The sequence below is a fragment of the Seriola dumerili genome, unplaced genomic scaffold (genome assembly GCF_002260705.1).
Source record: "Seriola dumerili isolate Sdu_G_001 unplaced genomic scaffold, Sdu_1.0 BDQW01001389.1, whole genome shotgun sequence".
NCBI lineage: Eukaryota > Metazoa > Chordata > Actinopteri > Carangiformes > Carangidae > Seriola > Seriola dumerili.
In genome coordinates, this window is record NW_019175644.1 from 202,491 (window position 1) to 221,664 (window position 19,174).

Here is a 19,174-nt window from a genome sequence, read left to right on the forward strand (position 1 = left end):
AATCTCACAGCTATTGTATAATTAATCTCCATTGTATGCATACAGTGTTGGAGTTTCCATCATAATGAATTGTTTTTTCAAGGGGGAGATGTATTTAGATAACTAACCTACCTCGTTTGTCAAAGTTATGCTTAAGCTCATCTTCCTTGCACATCATGTCTGTGTGTCCTCCAATGCCAATGTTTACTCCGTAGTCCTCCTGCACCTTTCCGTCATTCAGCTTGTTGTGGAGCTGGTTGGGTGTGGAGTTGAGCGAATGCCCACCTTGGTCCTCCTCATCACAGTCGTAATCATCAAGGATGGGGGTCTCGCGGATGGGCATGCCGATGACGGAGCTGCCGTGCTGGTGGGCGTTGCGGGAGCCCCGGTAGCTGTCGCGGCCCTGCGGTCCGAGCAGAACGGAGGGAATGTAGTGGATCTCGTGAGTGGCCTCGGTGCTGGCGCTCTTCTGGGGGACACGGCGACGCTTGCACCATCGGTGGCGGGTATACAGCACAAGGGTGAAGAGGAGAATTAGGAGTAGGAGGGCGATGAGGCCTCCCTGGATAAAAGCAGGAGGAAAAAAAGGGAAATAGAGAGACATTGTGAGGGATGACAACTCTGATGTTCACTCAATACAAACAATGCAAACAAGGATTTTACCTCTAACAATAACAATTACAATCACTGCTCCAGTGCCAGTTATATTAGGTTGAATGCCAATTAGCACCATTTGGCATTAGCAATCAAAAGAGGCCTGGCAATCAGCACTTCGATATGAGAGTTCTCAAAGCAACATACAGCAGCTACTGGGTTTTAAAAACCAACCAACTCATTTGTGCCCAAACTACAGTGCTACTAAATAATTTGCAATATATTTGACTGATATGTGCATCAGTCAAATATATTGCAAATTATTTAGTGAGTAAAATTTAGTATAAATTGGCACTCAACAAGCATATGTCAAATATATATATATATACAATCTCTAGACGCTTCATAAATACTAATTGGTCTTCTGCATAATATAATCCACTTTCACAGCAGTGCTATGAATGATGATTTGTTTGCTTCTAAGTGGTATGGCTTGAACTCACTCAAAATGAAGGATGAAATGAGGATGTTCTTTTGTTCAATAGACAAAAGAGAGCCATTGAACTCAGTTTCCCAAGATCCTTCACATTTTCACACCTGGGTGAGAAGCTCACCCATAGACAGAGTCTTTGACTACAACTGGTTGAGTGCGGCCCACAACTGATGATGTCAGCCCTACCAATAAAACCATCAGACAGATTCAGAGCTTGCTGCTAGGAGATCTTCAGCACTGCACATTCCTTGAAGGAGTTTTCCCTCCTTTTCCAAACCAGGAGCAAAGAGACTACGCTTCTCTGAACTCACCATTTGGCCATGGTAGAGTAACATTAACTTAGCTTACTCCAGTAAATCCTCCAAACAACCGGTTCATATTTTACACTGCAAGACAATAGTGGATTTTATTTTGAAGGATAGAAGATGACCAGCTTCCTTTTCCTGTTTTTCCTCAACATCGACAAACTCTTTCTTTCCCTTCTGTGGCTCCAGGAGTAAGACAGAAACATGTCTTTTCCATTGACGAGCGTATAACACGCAGGATGAGACCGCGCCGCCATCCGAGCTCTGGCAGACCGCATCAACTGTGACTCACGTACACGAGTGATTCCCCCGTGTAAGGCTCGATATCTGTGTAGATTTTCTGGGAAGGACTGTGCTTCCCAAGCCAAATCCTGTGCTATTTGATACTGTTTCATGCTGTATTCGATGTTTGAGCGCTGCTTGTTTGCTGATGCTATGTTTTATGTTTGAGCACTGCTAGTTTACTTGATGCTGAATGTATTTGTGAAAGCTTTATTCAGTGAAGCTGTGCTTGTTGACTGATCTGACTGGTCATTCAGACCAGCCTTCGGTAGCGGCTTTACTCGGTTTAGATTTGCATGCATATCCCTCTATTTGCTCTCTCTCTCTCTCTCTTCCTCTGATATACAAACATGGGATGACCCTGATGAAGGCCACAAGCCGAAATGCGTCGGTCTGACAATAGAGTTGGTCGGCTTACTGCAAATGCTGCTGGAGTTTTGACCTTTTCTGATATACAAAACACACACACACACACACACACACACTCACAGAGTGAGGGACACCGCGGTTCATGCCCGCCTCAGGCCCGTGGTTTTGAATTCACCAGTTGCTTTTTGTGTTTCCACACTTGCGTGGTATCACCTCCATTGCTCTGGACCTGATCTCGCCAACTCTCCTCCCTTTCCTTTCTTCTCACACCTACGCCAACACCTACCTACACAAACACACAAACACACACACACCACCACAAACTGAGCCCGCCATCTTACCTTTCGCACCTACATGAGCCTTGATTCGGTTTTGATCCATTACCTCACCTTTCCATGTTGCCTCACAAACACAAACACACACACACACACAGACAGTTTTGACTGCCTGTGGTATTTATTGTTACATTTGAGTAGTATTGGCTGTCTGTTTATTGTTGCTGAAAGATAATAAAACCCTCTTATAGTGGAACAATGAGAGTTCCTGGTTCTTTGTTTGAATGTTATGTTGAGTTGCTGCTATAGTACCTTCAGCCCACTGTCACTTCATTAGTGTGGTAAACCTAACTGTAATCACATTACTAGTGGATTTATATGTTAATAATTTGACTTGTTGCCATTTGTTCTGATTAATTAAATTGCTAATTAGATTAAATACATTTACTCCAAATCACTGAGACTAGATCAATTAACCTGCTATTGTTTCCGTCTGCGAATGAGAGTGGTGCCCTAACTTTAATATTAATTAAAGTTCTAATTCAATATACATATTTTGTTAATATCCGACTGATCTAAATAACTGTACCTACAAAGTTAAAGCCCTTTTTGCAAGTGACTTTTTCTAGGCTTTAGAAGAGAACGGAAGCTGATGAGGATCAAAAGCATTTGTGGACTTATTCTGGAGAAAGAAGGAAGAGAAATGAAACATGGGGCATCCCAGTAGCAATGATGACATTAGCAAGTAATTAGAAGGTAGGAAGGATATGGACAACCTCATTCACACACACACACACACACACACACACACAATGAAATTGCTGTACAGCATATTGCATTTTTCAGTGCTCAAAATCAGCAAAAAATTTACCATGAAGTTGAAGTTAATTTGACACCATATAGTAAGATCAACAAACTGTACACTTTGTAGAAGAAAAGTGTTCTTGTTATTGTGTCCATTCCTTATATAAAGTCTCACCAAAACATATTCACACAGCAGTCAGGCAGAAATTCTTTTATTCGTAGCACTGCTGTTTCTGGGCTCCTTTCTTTAGAGTGTCACACACACCAGTGCACCAGGGTTGTTCGCCTGTTTTGCCCTCCCTTTCTTAGCAAAGCCTTTACTATGGTCCTGTAAACTCATCAAGGAGCATCGCATTTCTCCATGTTCAAGGTTCAGGTTCATTCAATACAGTATCTCACCATCACAGACACATCAAACACCCTGCCATGCATGCCGTGACTGGGGGATAAAGCAAATCCATATGCACAGGCAAAACGGAGGAAAGAAAGGGAGGGCATGACTTATTCTTTGATTTTTCACAATGGCATCCGATAGGTGAGACGTGGTGCTCGACTCCGAAAAGGAATGGCAACCTAGGGGTGATGTATTCATGGATGTCAAGCCGAAAATGCAGCATCAGCGCTTTTACGCAAGCACATATGCATACATGCACAAAACTTCAGCTACAGTGAATGCATATATATACACACACACACACACACACAAGCGCGTGCACGCGGACTAAATCATGACAGAATAATAAATAAAAACCACAAGGGGTCATTCATCACAACATTTAAAATTCCATCTTCATGAGGAAAAACAAACCCCTTTCAAATTATAACTCATGCACTGCTGGGTGTCCATAAATCACAGTATGCTGAGAGGAGAGGCGGCACAGAGACGACTAGTACCACGGACAAACTTGTTCATTAATCTCTTATAGGATGGCAGCTTTGCAGGAATGCAGTCCCGCAAACTCCCCTCAGCCCGCACTTCTACATTAATTCCCCCTGAAGAATGGCAAAAACATATGAAGGCTTATGTTTCATTTTAGCAGCTGAGTGATAATGGAGTGACATTGTATGGCTGTGCAGCGCTACTGAAAAATGGTGATGTAAAATAGCGAAGAAGAGGCACAAGCTGTCGAAAATCTCTGTTTCAAAACAATCTTCCTTTTAGCAGCAAAAACATCAGAAGCAGTATTTTCTGTGGCGAAATGATGTCTTTATTCATTTCACCAGTGCTGTAACACGAGTTAATCGTCACTAGAGAGTAAAGACGAAATTGTCCATTTGTCATGGAAATTTCTACAAGTAGAAAAAAAAAAAAAAACTTAATTACCCTCCTTACGTTTAAATTTAAATTCTGCAGACTTGGTTCACGAGTACACTTACAGTAAACTCTGAAAACTGCAAGGTGCAATCGCTCCTACTAAAAAGCAATGAACACCACATGTCTGTGTTTGTCTTTTCAATTCTCTCTTAATTTAGCTGCGTCTGTGCCACATCAGTGCCCTTAAGAGTTTATCTGTCTGTCTTCCTAATTTATTTCCCACAAATCTCCCTCCCCATATCCTCGCACAATGTTTTCCCCTGCACTTCTCACCATTCTCGCTTTTTGTGCTCTCTCTCTCTCTCTCTCTCTCTCTCGATTATGGCGCGTCTCTCAGTCTCCATTCCCCTTCATGTTTGATCACATCTTTCTTCCACTCTTCAGTACAACAGCCATATAAATTCACAGTGGCAGATGTAGCCATGAGGGAAAATGGGTTTTCTGTTCATCTTCAGACCCTACAAATCCCTGCTGCTTTAGTCCTAAGTGACTTCACGGGGAGGAGAGTGGCTGGAAGTCCCATAATTCCACTCTTTTCTCTAGTATAGGTTTACTTCACTCCGTGATTATTTTCCGTACTATGCCTTCCTTTTTTTCCAATAATGCTCCCCATTTCCCTCCTGAATCACTCTGCATGTGATTCTTCCCTTTTGTTCTTCTGTCGCCACCCTCCTCCCATTAGCTCTCTCCTGTAAATTTCCCATATTTTTCCTGTTGTCCCTGCTTTTTACCTTTCATGTCCTTCCCTCCCATTCGCCCCTTTTCCTCTACTGTGGATCATGTTGCCTCTTTCCTTTCATGTTCCTCTGCCAAGGCTCGCTTGCTGCCATTTCATCCCTTCTCACTTACCTCTCATCCTCATTCTTTTACAGATTGGATGCAGAATTTGGCAACAAACATCAGCACTGAATTATTCAACACTTTTTCTAACCTTTTTTTCACCAGACGTAATATCAGCAGATTCCTCAGATTAAACTATTACCTCGGTTTAGCAGTCATCTTTAAATTACAGAGGGAGAAGGACAACAGCAGATTTGTACTTTTTGTTTGTTGCAGAGCAGTCACGACCAGCGATAATCAGAATAATCTGAGTTGAGTGAACAACACCAGAATGAATTTGAAAGCAGTGAAGAAAGCTATAAATCTGAGTTATGAGGGGGAAAAAAAAGAAGATATTTACTGTTTTTAAAAATACCCGATCATGTTGCCACTGGGACATGTTTACTGTGATGCTTTACGTTATTCTAGTGTTTCATGTATTTCATAAACCTCTGCATAAAAATAAAACCTCCCCATGCAGTTTCAGGCTGTGCGAGGGAAAAAAAAAAAATCTATATCATACATTATCTAATATGAGCATAATGCATTATAGTAATTTTGTTTTCTCTCTACACTCAAAACATATTACAGTGAAATATTCACCACAATGTGAAAGCAGTGAGCAGGACTTGTTTAGATGGCTGGCTCAGAAAAAAAGTGCAGTATAATTAATACGATTTAATGAATTTAACATTTGCTATTGGAAACACAATTTAGCTGTTCAAATAAAATCTCGTTAAAGTTTACAGTGAGGCAGAAGTTGTGCATAGCCTCTGTATTCTGACATATTTCGGAGTGCGTGGTGTTTAGTTACAAGATGCCATAGGATTTTGGAAAAAAATGCTATTTTTGAACAATTAAACACAGGATGGGAACTTAGAAAATGTATTTTTCATATCACTGCGTCTTTGAAATAACTGCAACAACAACTGAAAGATATTTAGTCTTAGAATTACATCAGCTCACCAACATACAAGGCAAATGAACAGTAGCCTAAACGTCCTATAGGCCGAGTAGAGAAAATGCTTGAGATACAGTGCAGCCTCTAATTATCAGAGAACATGTAGATACACGGTCGTTTTTGGTTGTATCGCAGCAGGGGCCAGCCCTAAGATCGCAAATGTCCGTGACTGACTGACTGAGTGATAGAGTTGAGTGATCGTAGTTCCACCGCTGGTCAGTTGAATGCCATGTGACTGAGTTGGTGTTTCCCCATTTACAATTTCCATTAGGAGTGTGTTTACAGCCTGCAGAGTTGACAACTTGCATTTGTCGTTAGATTTAGAGATTTCTTTAAAAAAATATAAGGACCTAGTGACAAATCTAGCAACATTTTGGACAAACGTTGGCTACTTAAAAGAGAGTCACCAGTGATGCCCTTTCTCTGCTTCTACTGTGTTCAGGAAGTAGCAGAGAGGCGGAGCATCAGTTTCTTACCCAGGCGGAGTCTGTGTGAGAGACACAGTAAGAGGGATATTCTGAAACTTCTAACTGCCTCTCTGAGTGATCATTTTCCACGTACATATAGCCGAGTTCCTACCACAGTCTGTGTCTTGTCTTTTATTTGCATGGTAATTTTTTTCAAAGAATGTTGCGGTTATAAAATCAGGATTTTAGCCGTTCAAGCCAGCAGCTCGGAAATGGCTTGGAAGTTTTCACGTAGTAATGGATTTCAGTCACTATTTTATACTTGTTCCGCTGTGTGACAACAGAAACAGAAAAACATGTAAATGAGAAAAGCTTCATTGGGAATTCAGCTGTATTAAAATACTCTATATATGAGCACAGAGAGTAGGAGACAGATAAAGGGCTAAAACCAAATGACTCTAGGCAGAATGCAAAGAGGATGTGATGATGTCAATTGTTTACAGCAGCTCAAGAGTTTTCAAATTCATCCTCAGTTACATTTTTGCACATTGTCCAGCCATAAAATAAGTGTTAAATAAATGCTAACATTAATGACTTTTTCTTTAATGCCAGCTGTCATTCAAGAGTCCTCATATAACTTGAGGTTTGTACTGTCTCACAGAACTTACATTACTTGCATGAGATTCCAATGCAATTTCCTCTTCAGCTTATTTTTTTCTTACAGTACAATATGATATTCATTTTATATTACCTCTTATCAAAAGAGGTGTTTAAGTCACAGACAATCACCTATGTTGATCACCATACATTGCCCTATGTTCTAATGAGAAAGTCCTGTTATCAGAGTGCATTTTTGTCCATGCTGGGTTTTCTTGCAAGATATACGGTCAACATTTACCTCAGCAACATCTTGCAAATATGTAGCAGCATGCTGAGTGTGTTTGTGTAGGTGTTTGGCTGTGTTCTTCTCTCCGCATATTTATTCATGCTGTTGTATCTAATCTCTGCGACGTTCATGTGACTCTCGTTCTGATGGCATTTCTTGTTGAGGACAGAAATAGCAGCATCACCATGGATCTCTCAGATGTGTCACCTCTCTTTGGCCCATTGATAGAAAATAAAAAAGGAACCTACAATTGCAGATGTCTCGACAGATGCTTTGCTACATTACATATAAAAAACAAAAGTGAGCAGCATGCAGTCGATAAAAGCAACATTAATTGTACATATCATCATTCTTATTCTTCACTAAGATGTAATATAGTGAAATTGTTTTTTTTGTACCCCTAATGCTTACTAAAAATACACATAACCTTATATATTGAGATGAAGCCTAATATACATAGTAGTTTGTCTAATCACTACAAATGATCTAAAGTAAATAATATCTAAAAATAAAGATGTTTATGTTGTTGATCACAGTATCAGTGTTGCCACTCTTCTATACTTTCTTTCTTGTTGCAAAAGTACGTGATTGAGTGTCAACTGCTAATAAAGAAGCAAATACAAACCGCATTCATTATATTAATGAAAATGCTACTCAATCAAACTCTCCAAACCACAAAAAAACTCTTTAACAGCCAAGAAGTTTGATGATCAATTGTATTGATCCGCTGTTCACTCTTGGTTCAATAACTCCTGTGGGGGCTTGAGATTTGGAAAAATCTGACTTTTTTTTTTTTATGTACTTTGGCACATAGCAGCTCCCTTGTGATCCTAATAAGCTTCGTGATGGTGAAACAACAAGACTCGAAGCCAACACATCCGACACATGCTCTGTGGTTTAGCCACCATCTGTGCACAGTGGCAGCAGTGGCTCGTAGAAACCCAGTAAGGATCCACCTCCTGCTCCAGGGGAAGAGTGGACTACGGCAATCTTTAGTGTATTCTTTCTTTAAAGCAAATGCTACTGTGAAACAGTCACACGCTCAACTGACAGTCAGACAGGAGCAGAAGTAGCAGGTGATGTGCATGTGTTACCACAAAAAAAAAAAAAAAAAAAAATAGAAAAAAGAAAAAGAGACTGATGACATACCTAGAAGCATTCACAGCCAAATGCACACAAGTACAGGTAAACACACAGTCCTATACATTGGCTGCCTTGCTATACAAAACAAACACGCCTTCAATGGGTTGTTTCTGTGTTCATGCCACTGTGTGTCAGGTAAAGACCTTCAAGGCAGAAAAACACTCTGTCCCTCTCTGTATTTTTTTTTTTCCTTTTTCTCCGTCACCATCTTTTTATTTGTTACGCTCCCACTCGTGCTTACCTTTCCCCCACTCTTGGTGTTTCTCTTATCCCTCTCTCCCAGCAGGAAGTTAAAGCGGCATGTGCCCTAGCATCTGCTCCCCATTCTCTGTGTCCAACTAGAAGTCGCAGCGTGAATGACAGGACTTGGCTCTGTGGTTAATATTTCCACTCTGCTAATTCACCTTGGACAAACCATGCCTGTCCACTACCTGGGCACATGGAGACATGTGGTAGTAGCCTACTACCTGTCCCCTCTCACACACCTGATATGGACACAGTGTAGCCAGACTCCTAATAGCTTTGTTTGTTTTACAGAGTAAAATGGAAGATTTTTTTTTTTTTTTCTTTTCACACGTCCACTCATGCTGCTTTAATGAAGGAAACCGCTGCCACAACAATACCTACACACACGAAACCAGGATCATTTGTTGCCCTCTCTCCAGTGCAGAACAAGTGTGTAGGTTGCTCTGCGTCAAACCTGTGTGCTTGTTAATACATGATTTTCTTCAGTTGTTGATGTAATATAATAGGGGGATGTGTTTTCAAAACACATGGGGAAATAGGTTTAATATCTCAATTTATAAGGCAAACTTTTTATGGTGGAAGTGAAATAATCTATTCTGAAGTAACTGAAAATCATTTAAAAACTCCACAGTCTAGGCTATGTAAATCACCAGAGAAATTACACTGACCAAAAGCCCGTACCTAATCATAAAATCTGATTACACTGTGATTGAAAACTGAATGAAAATCTCCCACAGCTTAACTGGAAAGCACCAGGTCGACCTTTCCATTTTGTCCCTCTCGCCATGGGAACTAATGCATGTTTCCATCATCCTCCAGCCATCCCCTTTTCCATCACCTTGAGTCCTATCCTTTCATTACTCCGCCTCGCTGTCCTCCCATTTTACATGCCACGATGCTCTATCACACACACACACACAGAAAAGATTTGAGGGCAGATAATGCTGTATTGAGTCCTGGCCTTGTGAATTATAACAGAGAATTAGGGCTGATTCACTAGTGTGATGCTTCCACCCACCCAATAGCTCTCTCCCAGGCTTTTTCTAGCTTTAGCCTCTGCCCCACACCCACCACTTTCCTCTCTCAGCCAGCCTAGCAATAAGTCTGTTTAAGGATCTCCAGGCTTGGAGCCTGTTCTGAAGGATGAAGTCTGCATCCATACCATAGATTACAAAGATGAATGACACCTCAGCTCTGCAAGAAGAGTTCTTTACACATGCAAGAGTTGTGCAGAGGAAAACAATCCTTTAAAAAAAAAAAAAAAGCCAGACATTGACAGAACAATATAAATTTCATGACTAAATTTCATAAAGTTACACACTACATGCATTTCTGTTGATTTCTACACCTCAGAATCGTATTATTATATTACATAATATTTATTTGCAGGTTGCTTCCTATTGTCTTTATGTTCTAATATTTTATCATTGCGTCTTGTACAACTACAGCGCTACAAGATAAAAAACATTTGCATCGATTATTTAAATAGAACTGTATCCTCCTGCTTTGGGTCCTCTAGTGTATAGTTTGCAGTGAAGTGATACTAAAATAACAGTGAGCTCTGTGAGCATGACAGCAATTAAATTGTTTCTGTATGATAATAGAGGACATGGGACCTCTGGATTACATCTCATCCAGCTATGGGTAGCACGGCTGATAGTGAACATCACTATTTACTAAAATCTTCAGGGGCATTCAGTTAAACAGTTTCCATTATACCACCCAATGGGCATTTCAAAGTATAATCATACATAAATTTGTTTTGGCCTTCCCAGTGAATGAAAACAGCTATCTTTGTTTTCCATTCTCCAAGTCTCTTTGTTTTCTGAATGAATATGGTTCAAGGTAAATTAGGCTTTTCAATTTTTTTTGATTTATAAATAATGGCCTTTGACTGAGTATTGTTTTTGCACATTACAAATGAAACAATTACAGCATATGGAATCCCTCCATGAGTTTTATTTGATGTAATTACACTTCATGTATAGTAGAAAAAATAAAAATAAAACTAGGTGACTGAATAGTGGAGAAAAAAAAAAAAACAATACAAAAAAAAACAAAAAAAAAAAAAAACAGATGACTGGATGCATCAGTGTGCCACCCATGAGACCATCCCTTGAGGAAAAACATTTTGCATTTCAAAATTGCACATGTTGAAAAAAAAAAAAAAAGGCTCTGCATTTAGATAATGGCTAGCATTTGTTTGTTTTTTTTTCCTCCACCATTGTAATAGAGCCAGGGTATATTTCTCAGTTTAATGACATCCCATGATGCTCACTGTTTGCATGGTAACCAAATATAATTGCCACTGCTCATTCACCACTGCTTGCTCATTACTGTGGCAAATTAGAACTGCTGGAGAAGAAGAGACTGCAATGCCCCCATGCCCCTAACACCACCCCACCCACCCGCCCACCCACACTACATTATGGCTCTTTCATTTGCTTTTATGAGAGATAAATGATATCTTCACATTGAGGCAGTGTAAGCCAACTACAAGCACACATGCCCTCCTCAGTGACATTTCAGAGGATGAAATGTGATTAGAAAGGTAATGCCAATATTTGCAGTGGTGTCATAAGGGACCAATACAGGATTGCTACAGCTGTTGATAACAAGGCAATAAGAGGGCCTGGACAATGAGGCCCTTGGGGTGACTTTGATTGAGGAAAAAAAAAAAGAAGAAGAAGAAGGGGCTGAGGAGTGAAAGGTGCAAGGAATGGATTTTTGCTTTTGTAAAGATACATGCATCACAGTGTGGACAAAGGTGCATACAGTGTACCTGTAAAGAGCAGCATGTGGGAAAATAGCAGTGAACACAGAGTCATTTTCTTTCCCATTTTGTTTTGAAGGGACAGATTAGAAAAAAAAAAAAGGAAAAAAGAGAAAAAGTTTTTCAAGGCTCCCAAGGCATGGTCTTTTTGCTGTGCCATCAGGAGCTGATGGGTAGTATTTAGCAGAACACGAAATAAACACGAGATTCAAACTGTGAAAAGAAGGACTTTTCTCACTGCTAGGGCAAGAAATACCCTTACCTTGAAAGCTGACGGGTGCAACGGAGCTATGTGTGATTATGGGTGTTTTTATTTGTTAGGGTGTGCTTGTGCCCATGTACCTCCATCAGAGGCAGCTGGGGCCTCAGCCCTTGTTATATTCCCTGTCGTTTATCTTGAAGTGAGGCCTTTATTTGTATCTGCAGCTGTCGGCCAAGTGTTACCACAACAGCTTGTGAAAGTAGACCTGTCAGTGAGCGCCAGCCAGCTGAAGGGGAAGGTAGTCTTTGTCCATTCGTGCCAGATGCAATCAAAAACTCACTTTCACCCCCTTCCCTCCTGCTCACCCGCACCCGCACCCCCCCCCCCCCCCCCGCTACTCATATCATAGGAATGTCTCCTCACTTCACCGGCAGCTCCACACCTTGTTATATGCAGTATAGAGTGTTTCTACTGACACTTGCTTTAACCTATAGGCCCAAGGTTAAGTCTGTAGGAAACATGTCAATCTTTTAATTAGGCTTGGTAGAAGGGGAAAATAATTTGAAATACACGGTCTTCCAGTAAAAAAAAAAATGCATTGGGTTGAGATTGCTTTGAAAATGCTAATAGATGACACAGGTCTGTATAACACTTCCAAGCCCAATTTTAATGGCACAGATGTTCCCAATTGGTGTTTGAGTCATTAATGGCTCCTAGCAAAACACATCTGCTTTCATTAGGACTAAGGGGAGGGAAAACAAGTAGATCAAATATACATTAATTGGAAATTTCCCCAAGACTTTAATCACTGTGCTTCAAGGGGCCATTAAAGGAACAGCAAGAATTGGGAAGAATCAATAGTGAGATATAGAAGAAGATGAGGAGATGTGGGGGAAAAGCTGCTTATCTGCCTCCTTAAGGTACTTAGTTTGGCAGAGCTTGCTGGTGTTATCTTCAGAGTTCATAGGGGTTAGCGAGATATGCAGTGAGGACAGTCTAATTCCAAACAGTAAATATCTCTGAAGCGATGCACCGACACAAGAAACAACTCAAGTGGACATACTCATTTGCTAGCAATGCGTGTCCCCTGCTTTCAAAACGTAATGTCAACCAGAAAAAACTCCTGCAAAGTTTCAACTCAGTATTCCACACAAGAGTGCTAGAGAATGGCTCTGAGATAAGCCCAAACAAACAGTACGTGAAATGAGAGCTACTGTATGGAAATAAACACTATGAAATATATGATGTTGACTACTGTGAAGTACGAAAGCTCAATAATCATGGCAGTTATTACCACTCTGCAACTGTGACCGTACATTATGTCCTTCAAATTAAAATGGTTATAGGCTCTACATATCACATATAGCATGGTAATGAAGAGGGACTAAAGAAAAAAAATCTGCATGTATGATTTTGGATATACCCAATAATTCCTAATATAAATAATTAACACATTGCCAATTGTAAATGGTTCAAATAGACTGTCAAAATATGAAAAGAAAATATGATATTACATTATCTTTGTTAAAATATGTTGTAGATTAATCAGGTCAGAATAAATGTGTCTGTGTTTGAATGCAACATTGTTCTTTCTGTCACTTACAGTTAAAGTTTGCAGATGTTTTTAAAGTTCACACATGCTGCCATTACATATTTCTAACGAGACATTCGTGTTGTTGATATTTAGCTGGATGTAGGTTGTGACATCGGGTGCAACAATTCAAGGTTAGGACAACGTCTGATGCCAACTTCAATGCGACGTAGAATACCGACGACGGCTAACGTTGATATTTTGTCGGTTTTAAGGTGCGTTGTGTCGATTAACCAAAATCCGGCGTCCTCCACATGTCTCATGCCAACACCATCTTGACACATAAAATACAGATAATGTCTGCCAAACATCACAGTGTCAATTAGCCGCCATTGAACATCTGTCCAACGTCTTTTCTGACTTTACATTGATGTCCGCTGCCTGCTGAGATGTTACTGATTGTTCTGCTTATGGTGCTCAGATCTACAGTTTCAATCAAGTGCTTCCTTTTTATTCCCCCTAAACAGTAGGTTGTTAAAGTAATCTTTAATGGCACACCAATCTTGATCTCCTCTCCACATATGCACAGCCAATTATGCTATTATCGGCTCTTTGCAAAGACATTATAATGTCATATCAGTCAAGCATCTACACACACACACACACACACACACACACACACACACACACACACACACACACACACACACACACGGGCAGTCAAGAGCACATGCATGAACAGTTATTCAATAATCCTTTCCCTTCAGCATCAGACTTTTCTTTTGTTCCCCGAACTCCTGGTCTCCATCGGTAACTGTTACCCAGGCAACAGAACAGACAGAGAGAAGGTGAGAGAATGGGCAGAAGAGAAAGGGAGAAAAAACAAAGATGGGAGGATGCAGCCACTCATACTTGAGTTCTGTCTCTCCAAAGGTAAACTATAAATAGTATCCTCCCTCTTTCACTTGCACTGCAACTGGAAGTCTGAAGAGAACTAATTTGCTTCGGTCAAGACACTCGCCCAGCCAAACAAGTGCTCTATTACAACGCTTTGTGTCTTCAAGCATGCGGCAAGCGTGCTGTGTGTGTGAAAGAGGGTCGGCCGGACCGTGTATGTGGTGCACATCAGAATGTCTGTACACGCTCGTGTCAGGGAACATTCTCCGAATGAATATTTGAAAAGATAATTGTTAAGAGAATTGTGATAACTTTTAAGAAGTATATTTTAAGATCGGGCAAAAAAAAAAAAAGTCAAATGCACAGGGGAAGACATGAAGAGCAATAACTTTGTTTTCATACAGATGTACATATAGAGCAAGTCACATCTTCATACATGCAATTATAATTGGAACAAAAAAGGTCCAGGGTTCAAATCCATCAGCCAGCTAAGGCTGGCAGGCAGGATTTCCTCATATGGTCCAAACGCATGCAACTGACGATTTGAAAACTAAGAATCCAAAAGGTGTTAACATGTTTGTCTACCTGTGTCAGCTCTGTGACAGCCTGGTGACCTATCCAGGGTGTAGCCTGTTTTTTTGCCCAGTGGTTGCTAGGATAGGCTCCAGCCCTGCGTCCATGCACACAATAAGCAGTTTAGAAAATGGATGGATGGACGGATAAATACAACACAATCCATTGAAATTCTAAAAAGAGGTGAGTGATCCCGAATAATCATGTGGAAAAGGGGGGAGGCCTGCGCTGTGTGAATGTTCCACAGAAAGCTCCACAACACAACCAGAAAAACACTAAAGCTCACCTAATTGTCTAAACTGTCTGTACCATCATAACAAACAAGGACACCGTCATTCATGTAAAACTAATAAAACCAGGTCGCGGTCTATAATGTCCAATTGAAGAGTCGCAGTTCCAGCATTCCCAGAACCAGAGATCTAATCCATGAAGTTCCAGGTCATCCAGTGCCAGCTGTGGTCAAGAGACAACCCGCAGATGTTATCTATAAACCCTGAATGTAGTCTTTCGGACACCACTAGCTGCTGCTAACTAACAGTCTGTGCCACCACTGGACATTGACTACAGCTACTGTTCGTAGTACATTTTAATCATTTAGGCTGGGTCTATTGTTAATTGTAAGCCGACACCAGACCATTAATTCAAGGCTAACTTGTGTAGCTCATAGATGTTTAAAAAGGAGAAATAAATAAATAATAACATTTGTTTTACAGCTACAAGATGAACTGTACTTCTGATTGAATAATTAATGTCAAATGGAGGTTAGTAAGATTCAGTAATGTTAAATCTTGTGCAGCTGGTCCACTCTCATAGGCGGAGCCGGGCGACATGCATAGAACTGTTTAACGTGAATCAAATGTGTTTGTGCATTCTGAGTAACAAACCAGTTCCATGACATGCCATGCATCTGAAATGCAAATGTGCTCTGGCTTATTGCCAAATAATACGTAATTAACCACAAACACTGTAAACCCCCATGGACATTTTGAACAATAACAGAATGATGGAATAACATAAAAATACTGTATGTGTGCACAGAGGGGTGTATGTGGAAGTATGTTCAAAATCAATCTAGATTGTGTGATATAACTCATTAAAATCTGAAAACATTCCTCTCTCTGCTACTCTCATGTCACAACCAAAGTCTGGACCCGAGCCATTATGACAGTGGCACAATCCTTGAAGCAGCCCCAGAGCACCTGACCGTGTGTTTAGTGCCCTGCTAAAATCTGGGAACAGAGCAGCTACCAATGAGAGCGTGGGGGAACTGTGCCAGGAAGCTTCCACGAAGAGCTGCTTGTACCATTCCCTCCCCCATGGATACGAGCAAGAGACAGAGCCAGGGCCAGGCAGCACACACATAAAGAACACATTGACCTATACAGTGTATAGTGGTCTCGAACAAGGTTCCTGTCCTCCTTGTGGACTAATTACAGGAAATTAGATTTTTATACTTGCCCCAAGTGGCCTCATATTCCCATCCAGAGTAAAGGGGTAATACCTGAATAGACCACTTTAAGAACATGTACAAGTACAGTTCCTTTACGCAAGTAGTTCCTTAATGATGAATGCAACAAACAACAGATATTTTCAATAGCAGGAAGTTTGTAAATGCTCTGGTTTCTGCTTGGACGGGGATGCCGCAGACATTTACAGTAATGACTCACTACAGCTCACTGATTAGAAGATTCATCTTCTATGTTACTACAAAAAAAAAAAGGTGATTATGATTAGAATTAATTACATCAGTTTATTATTTGCAAGAGGTCACATGATTTGTAGGACGATGATAAATCCAATGGATTAACAACAGATTTACAACGAAAAAAAATGACGAAACACCATGTTCCATGTTTTCTAATTACATCAACAGTATCATCCCCCAACAGTACGTCACAGCGTTAATGGCTGTGGTTAAGAACAATTAGCACGGCAGCGAGGCGGGTCATTCACTGATTTGATGGACAAGGCAGAAACAGTCAGCACCTTATCACCTGTCAGGCAGGGGTTTGGTTAGTTTCAAATACAGTGCTTCTGTATTTTTAACAGCAGCCACACATCCTTAACGGTGTAGGAGTCCAACTATGTATGAAACAAAAAAAAAAAAAAAGAAAGAAAGAAAACCGCAGAGGCAGAAAAATGAAAAATCTGCTTTCTCTTTGTTTTAGCTGTGACCTCGTCGCACGTGTTGACTTTACCCCAACACTAGCCATTATCAGGACATGCAAGGTAAAACAGTTTCTGCTGAGAGGACACGTAGTCTTTCAAAAACACCCTTATGACTTCCAGCAAGAACCAAAAGGATCTCTGTCCGGAAAAGGGACACCAAGACCCACTCCTGAAACTAGAGGCACATTTAGCATATCCCAGTGGATGAGAGGGTCACCCCAATGTGACTGCGCATTGCAGAAATAGCTGTTTTCATACGAGCACCAAATAGCACGTTGAAGTACTTTGCCATCATGGAGACTGGTGCGCTGCTAGATGAAGGATCCCTCTTTCAAATCTATAGTGGTGCTAGAAAACATAAATGGCTAAATTAGTGACTCAGATGCCTGGAGGGTTGTAAATGGGAGGAGTATCCTCTCTGTTAGGCATGCGTGTGGTGTTTTTGTTATTGAACATCTGTGCCAGTCATGGATTGGCTACAATGAACACTGTGCCAGAGCTGTGGCGCAGGCAGAAATAAAAGAAAAAAATATATATATAACATTTTAACAGATTGCCTGCTGTAGCACTCCTTGGGGCTGTCATTAATGGCTATTACAGACCAACCCTGATGGTAGTCATCATCTAAAAATGTTGGATTGCTGGTGCTGTGCCAAATACTGTACAGGCGTCGCAATGTAACATGCAGACAGCATGGCTTGAGGCAAATATGGAGATAAGGCTTACGTTGGAACACGAGACACGAGAGTATTTATTCTCTTTGTTGTGTAAAAAAAAAAAAAAAAAAAAAAAAAAATCTTTCTTCTGTGCAAAAAGGGAGATGGGGCAATTACCTTTGGAACTGAATTTAACCTTGAGAAACACAGCACTACAAGCTTTCTCATGCAACTAACTCCAAACTGATCAGAGAAGTTCCAGCAGGTAGAAAGACTGTAGCTGCAGTAGCTGTAGCAGAGACACATTCATGGAATGAGTTCATAAAGATTATGGAGGATGACTTTCAGAAGACCTAAATTGTCAGACAGGGTATGGGAAACACTGGGGGACCACTAAAACTAATAAATAAGCCCTCTGGACAGAAGGCAAGATATTCATCAATGGAGGGAGCTCAGGGCCGCTCCCCACGGCAGCATTCAGTTGGGGAGCGGGGGAGCAGGGAAGAGCTGAAGGCTCTGGATATTGTTCGGTTGTCACAGATTAAAACGTCTCTTCAGTGCAGTGTGAACTCGGGAACAGTGCTGTGCACTTGTCTTGGCAGACTGCAGCTGCAAAATGGCCAAAGATGATTCTGACAGCTACATGTCTGCCAGGCTACAATGCCATATTGGTTAAATGCCAATATGCACAATCTGCCCAGCCCAATACTTGTAACTAATACATTATTTTCCAGTCTTTCACTGACTGGGGAGTAAGACTGGGTCTTTGTCTGACGTGATGAGCAAGGCAGAGTGCCACACAGCTTGTCGTTAGCTAGGTGAAGTGTGTTAGTCTACTATCGGCAACTTGGCAGTCGTGATGGAGGTGACTCTCTTTCAGTTGTCATTCAACGAAGAAAAAAAAAAAAAAAAAGAAAGTCCCTTGTGCTCATGAAAGCTGAAATTGAATAGACAAAACTGAATTAGGAAAAGTCCATTTAAAATAATACATATTGAATTCACTAACTGTTTTCAAGCCACTGGATTTAATTTAAAAAGGTTCTTTGCAAATTAAGTTTTGAAATCATTTAACAAATATATTCTGGTAGGACCCTGCAGCATACTCTCGCTGCAGTCACTGTGTTTGATGGTCAGGCTGCCCTGAAACTTTCTAAAACGTTTACTGCACACGTGACATTGTGAGACACAAAGTACGAGACATGTGGAAACACATGGCCCAATTATCTTTTATCTGATGGAGATACCTGAGTCGGGGTCACCTATTTTCATGTGCCAACACTGTCAACGTTACACAAAAACAGCATTTTTTACAGACACGCTTCCTTGATTTGGCACCTCCAGGCTACTGTAACTTGACATCTTGTCAGAGGAAGGCATGTCTATCTCTATAGGGTTGTAGCTGCCACAGCGGACAAGGAGCAACTTTGCTGTGTAGTTTAAAAATAAAAAATAAAAAATAAATAAAAAAGACTACCTGACTTCTACGACCCACAGT

The 19,174-nt window shown here is 40.7% G+C and overlaps 1 protein-coding gene across 2 annotated transcripts in view; it reads right to left on the minus strand.

The window, feature by feature from the left end:
- astn2 (astrotactin 2) overlaps positions 1-19,174 on the minus strand; it is a 269,358-nt gene that overhangs the window by 192,688 nt on the left and 57,496 nt on the right. For both annotated transcript variants that reach the window (XM_022768048.1, XM_022768049.1), the window contains exon 3: positions 112-541. In XM_022768048.1, coding sequence (XP_022623769.1) covers positions 112-541 — 430 coding nt within the window. The remainder of the gene's footprint in view (positions 1-111; positions 542-19,174) is intronic.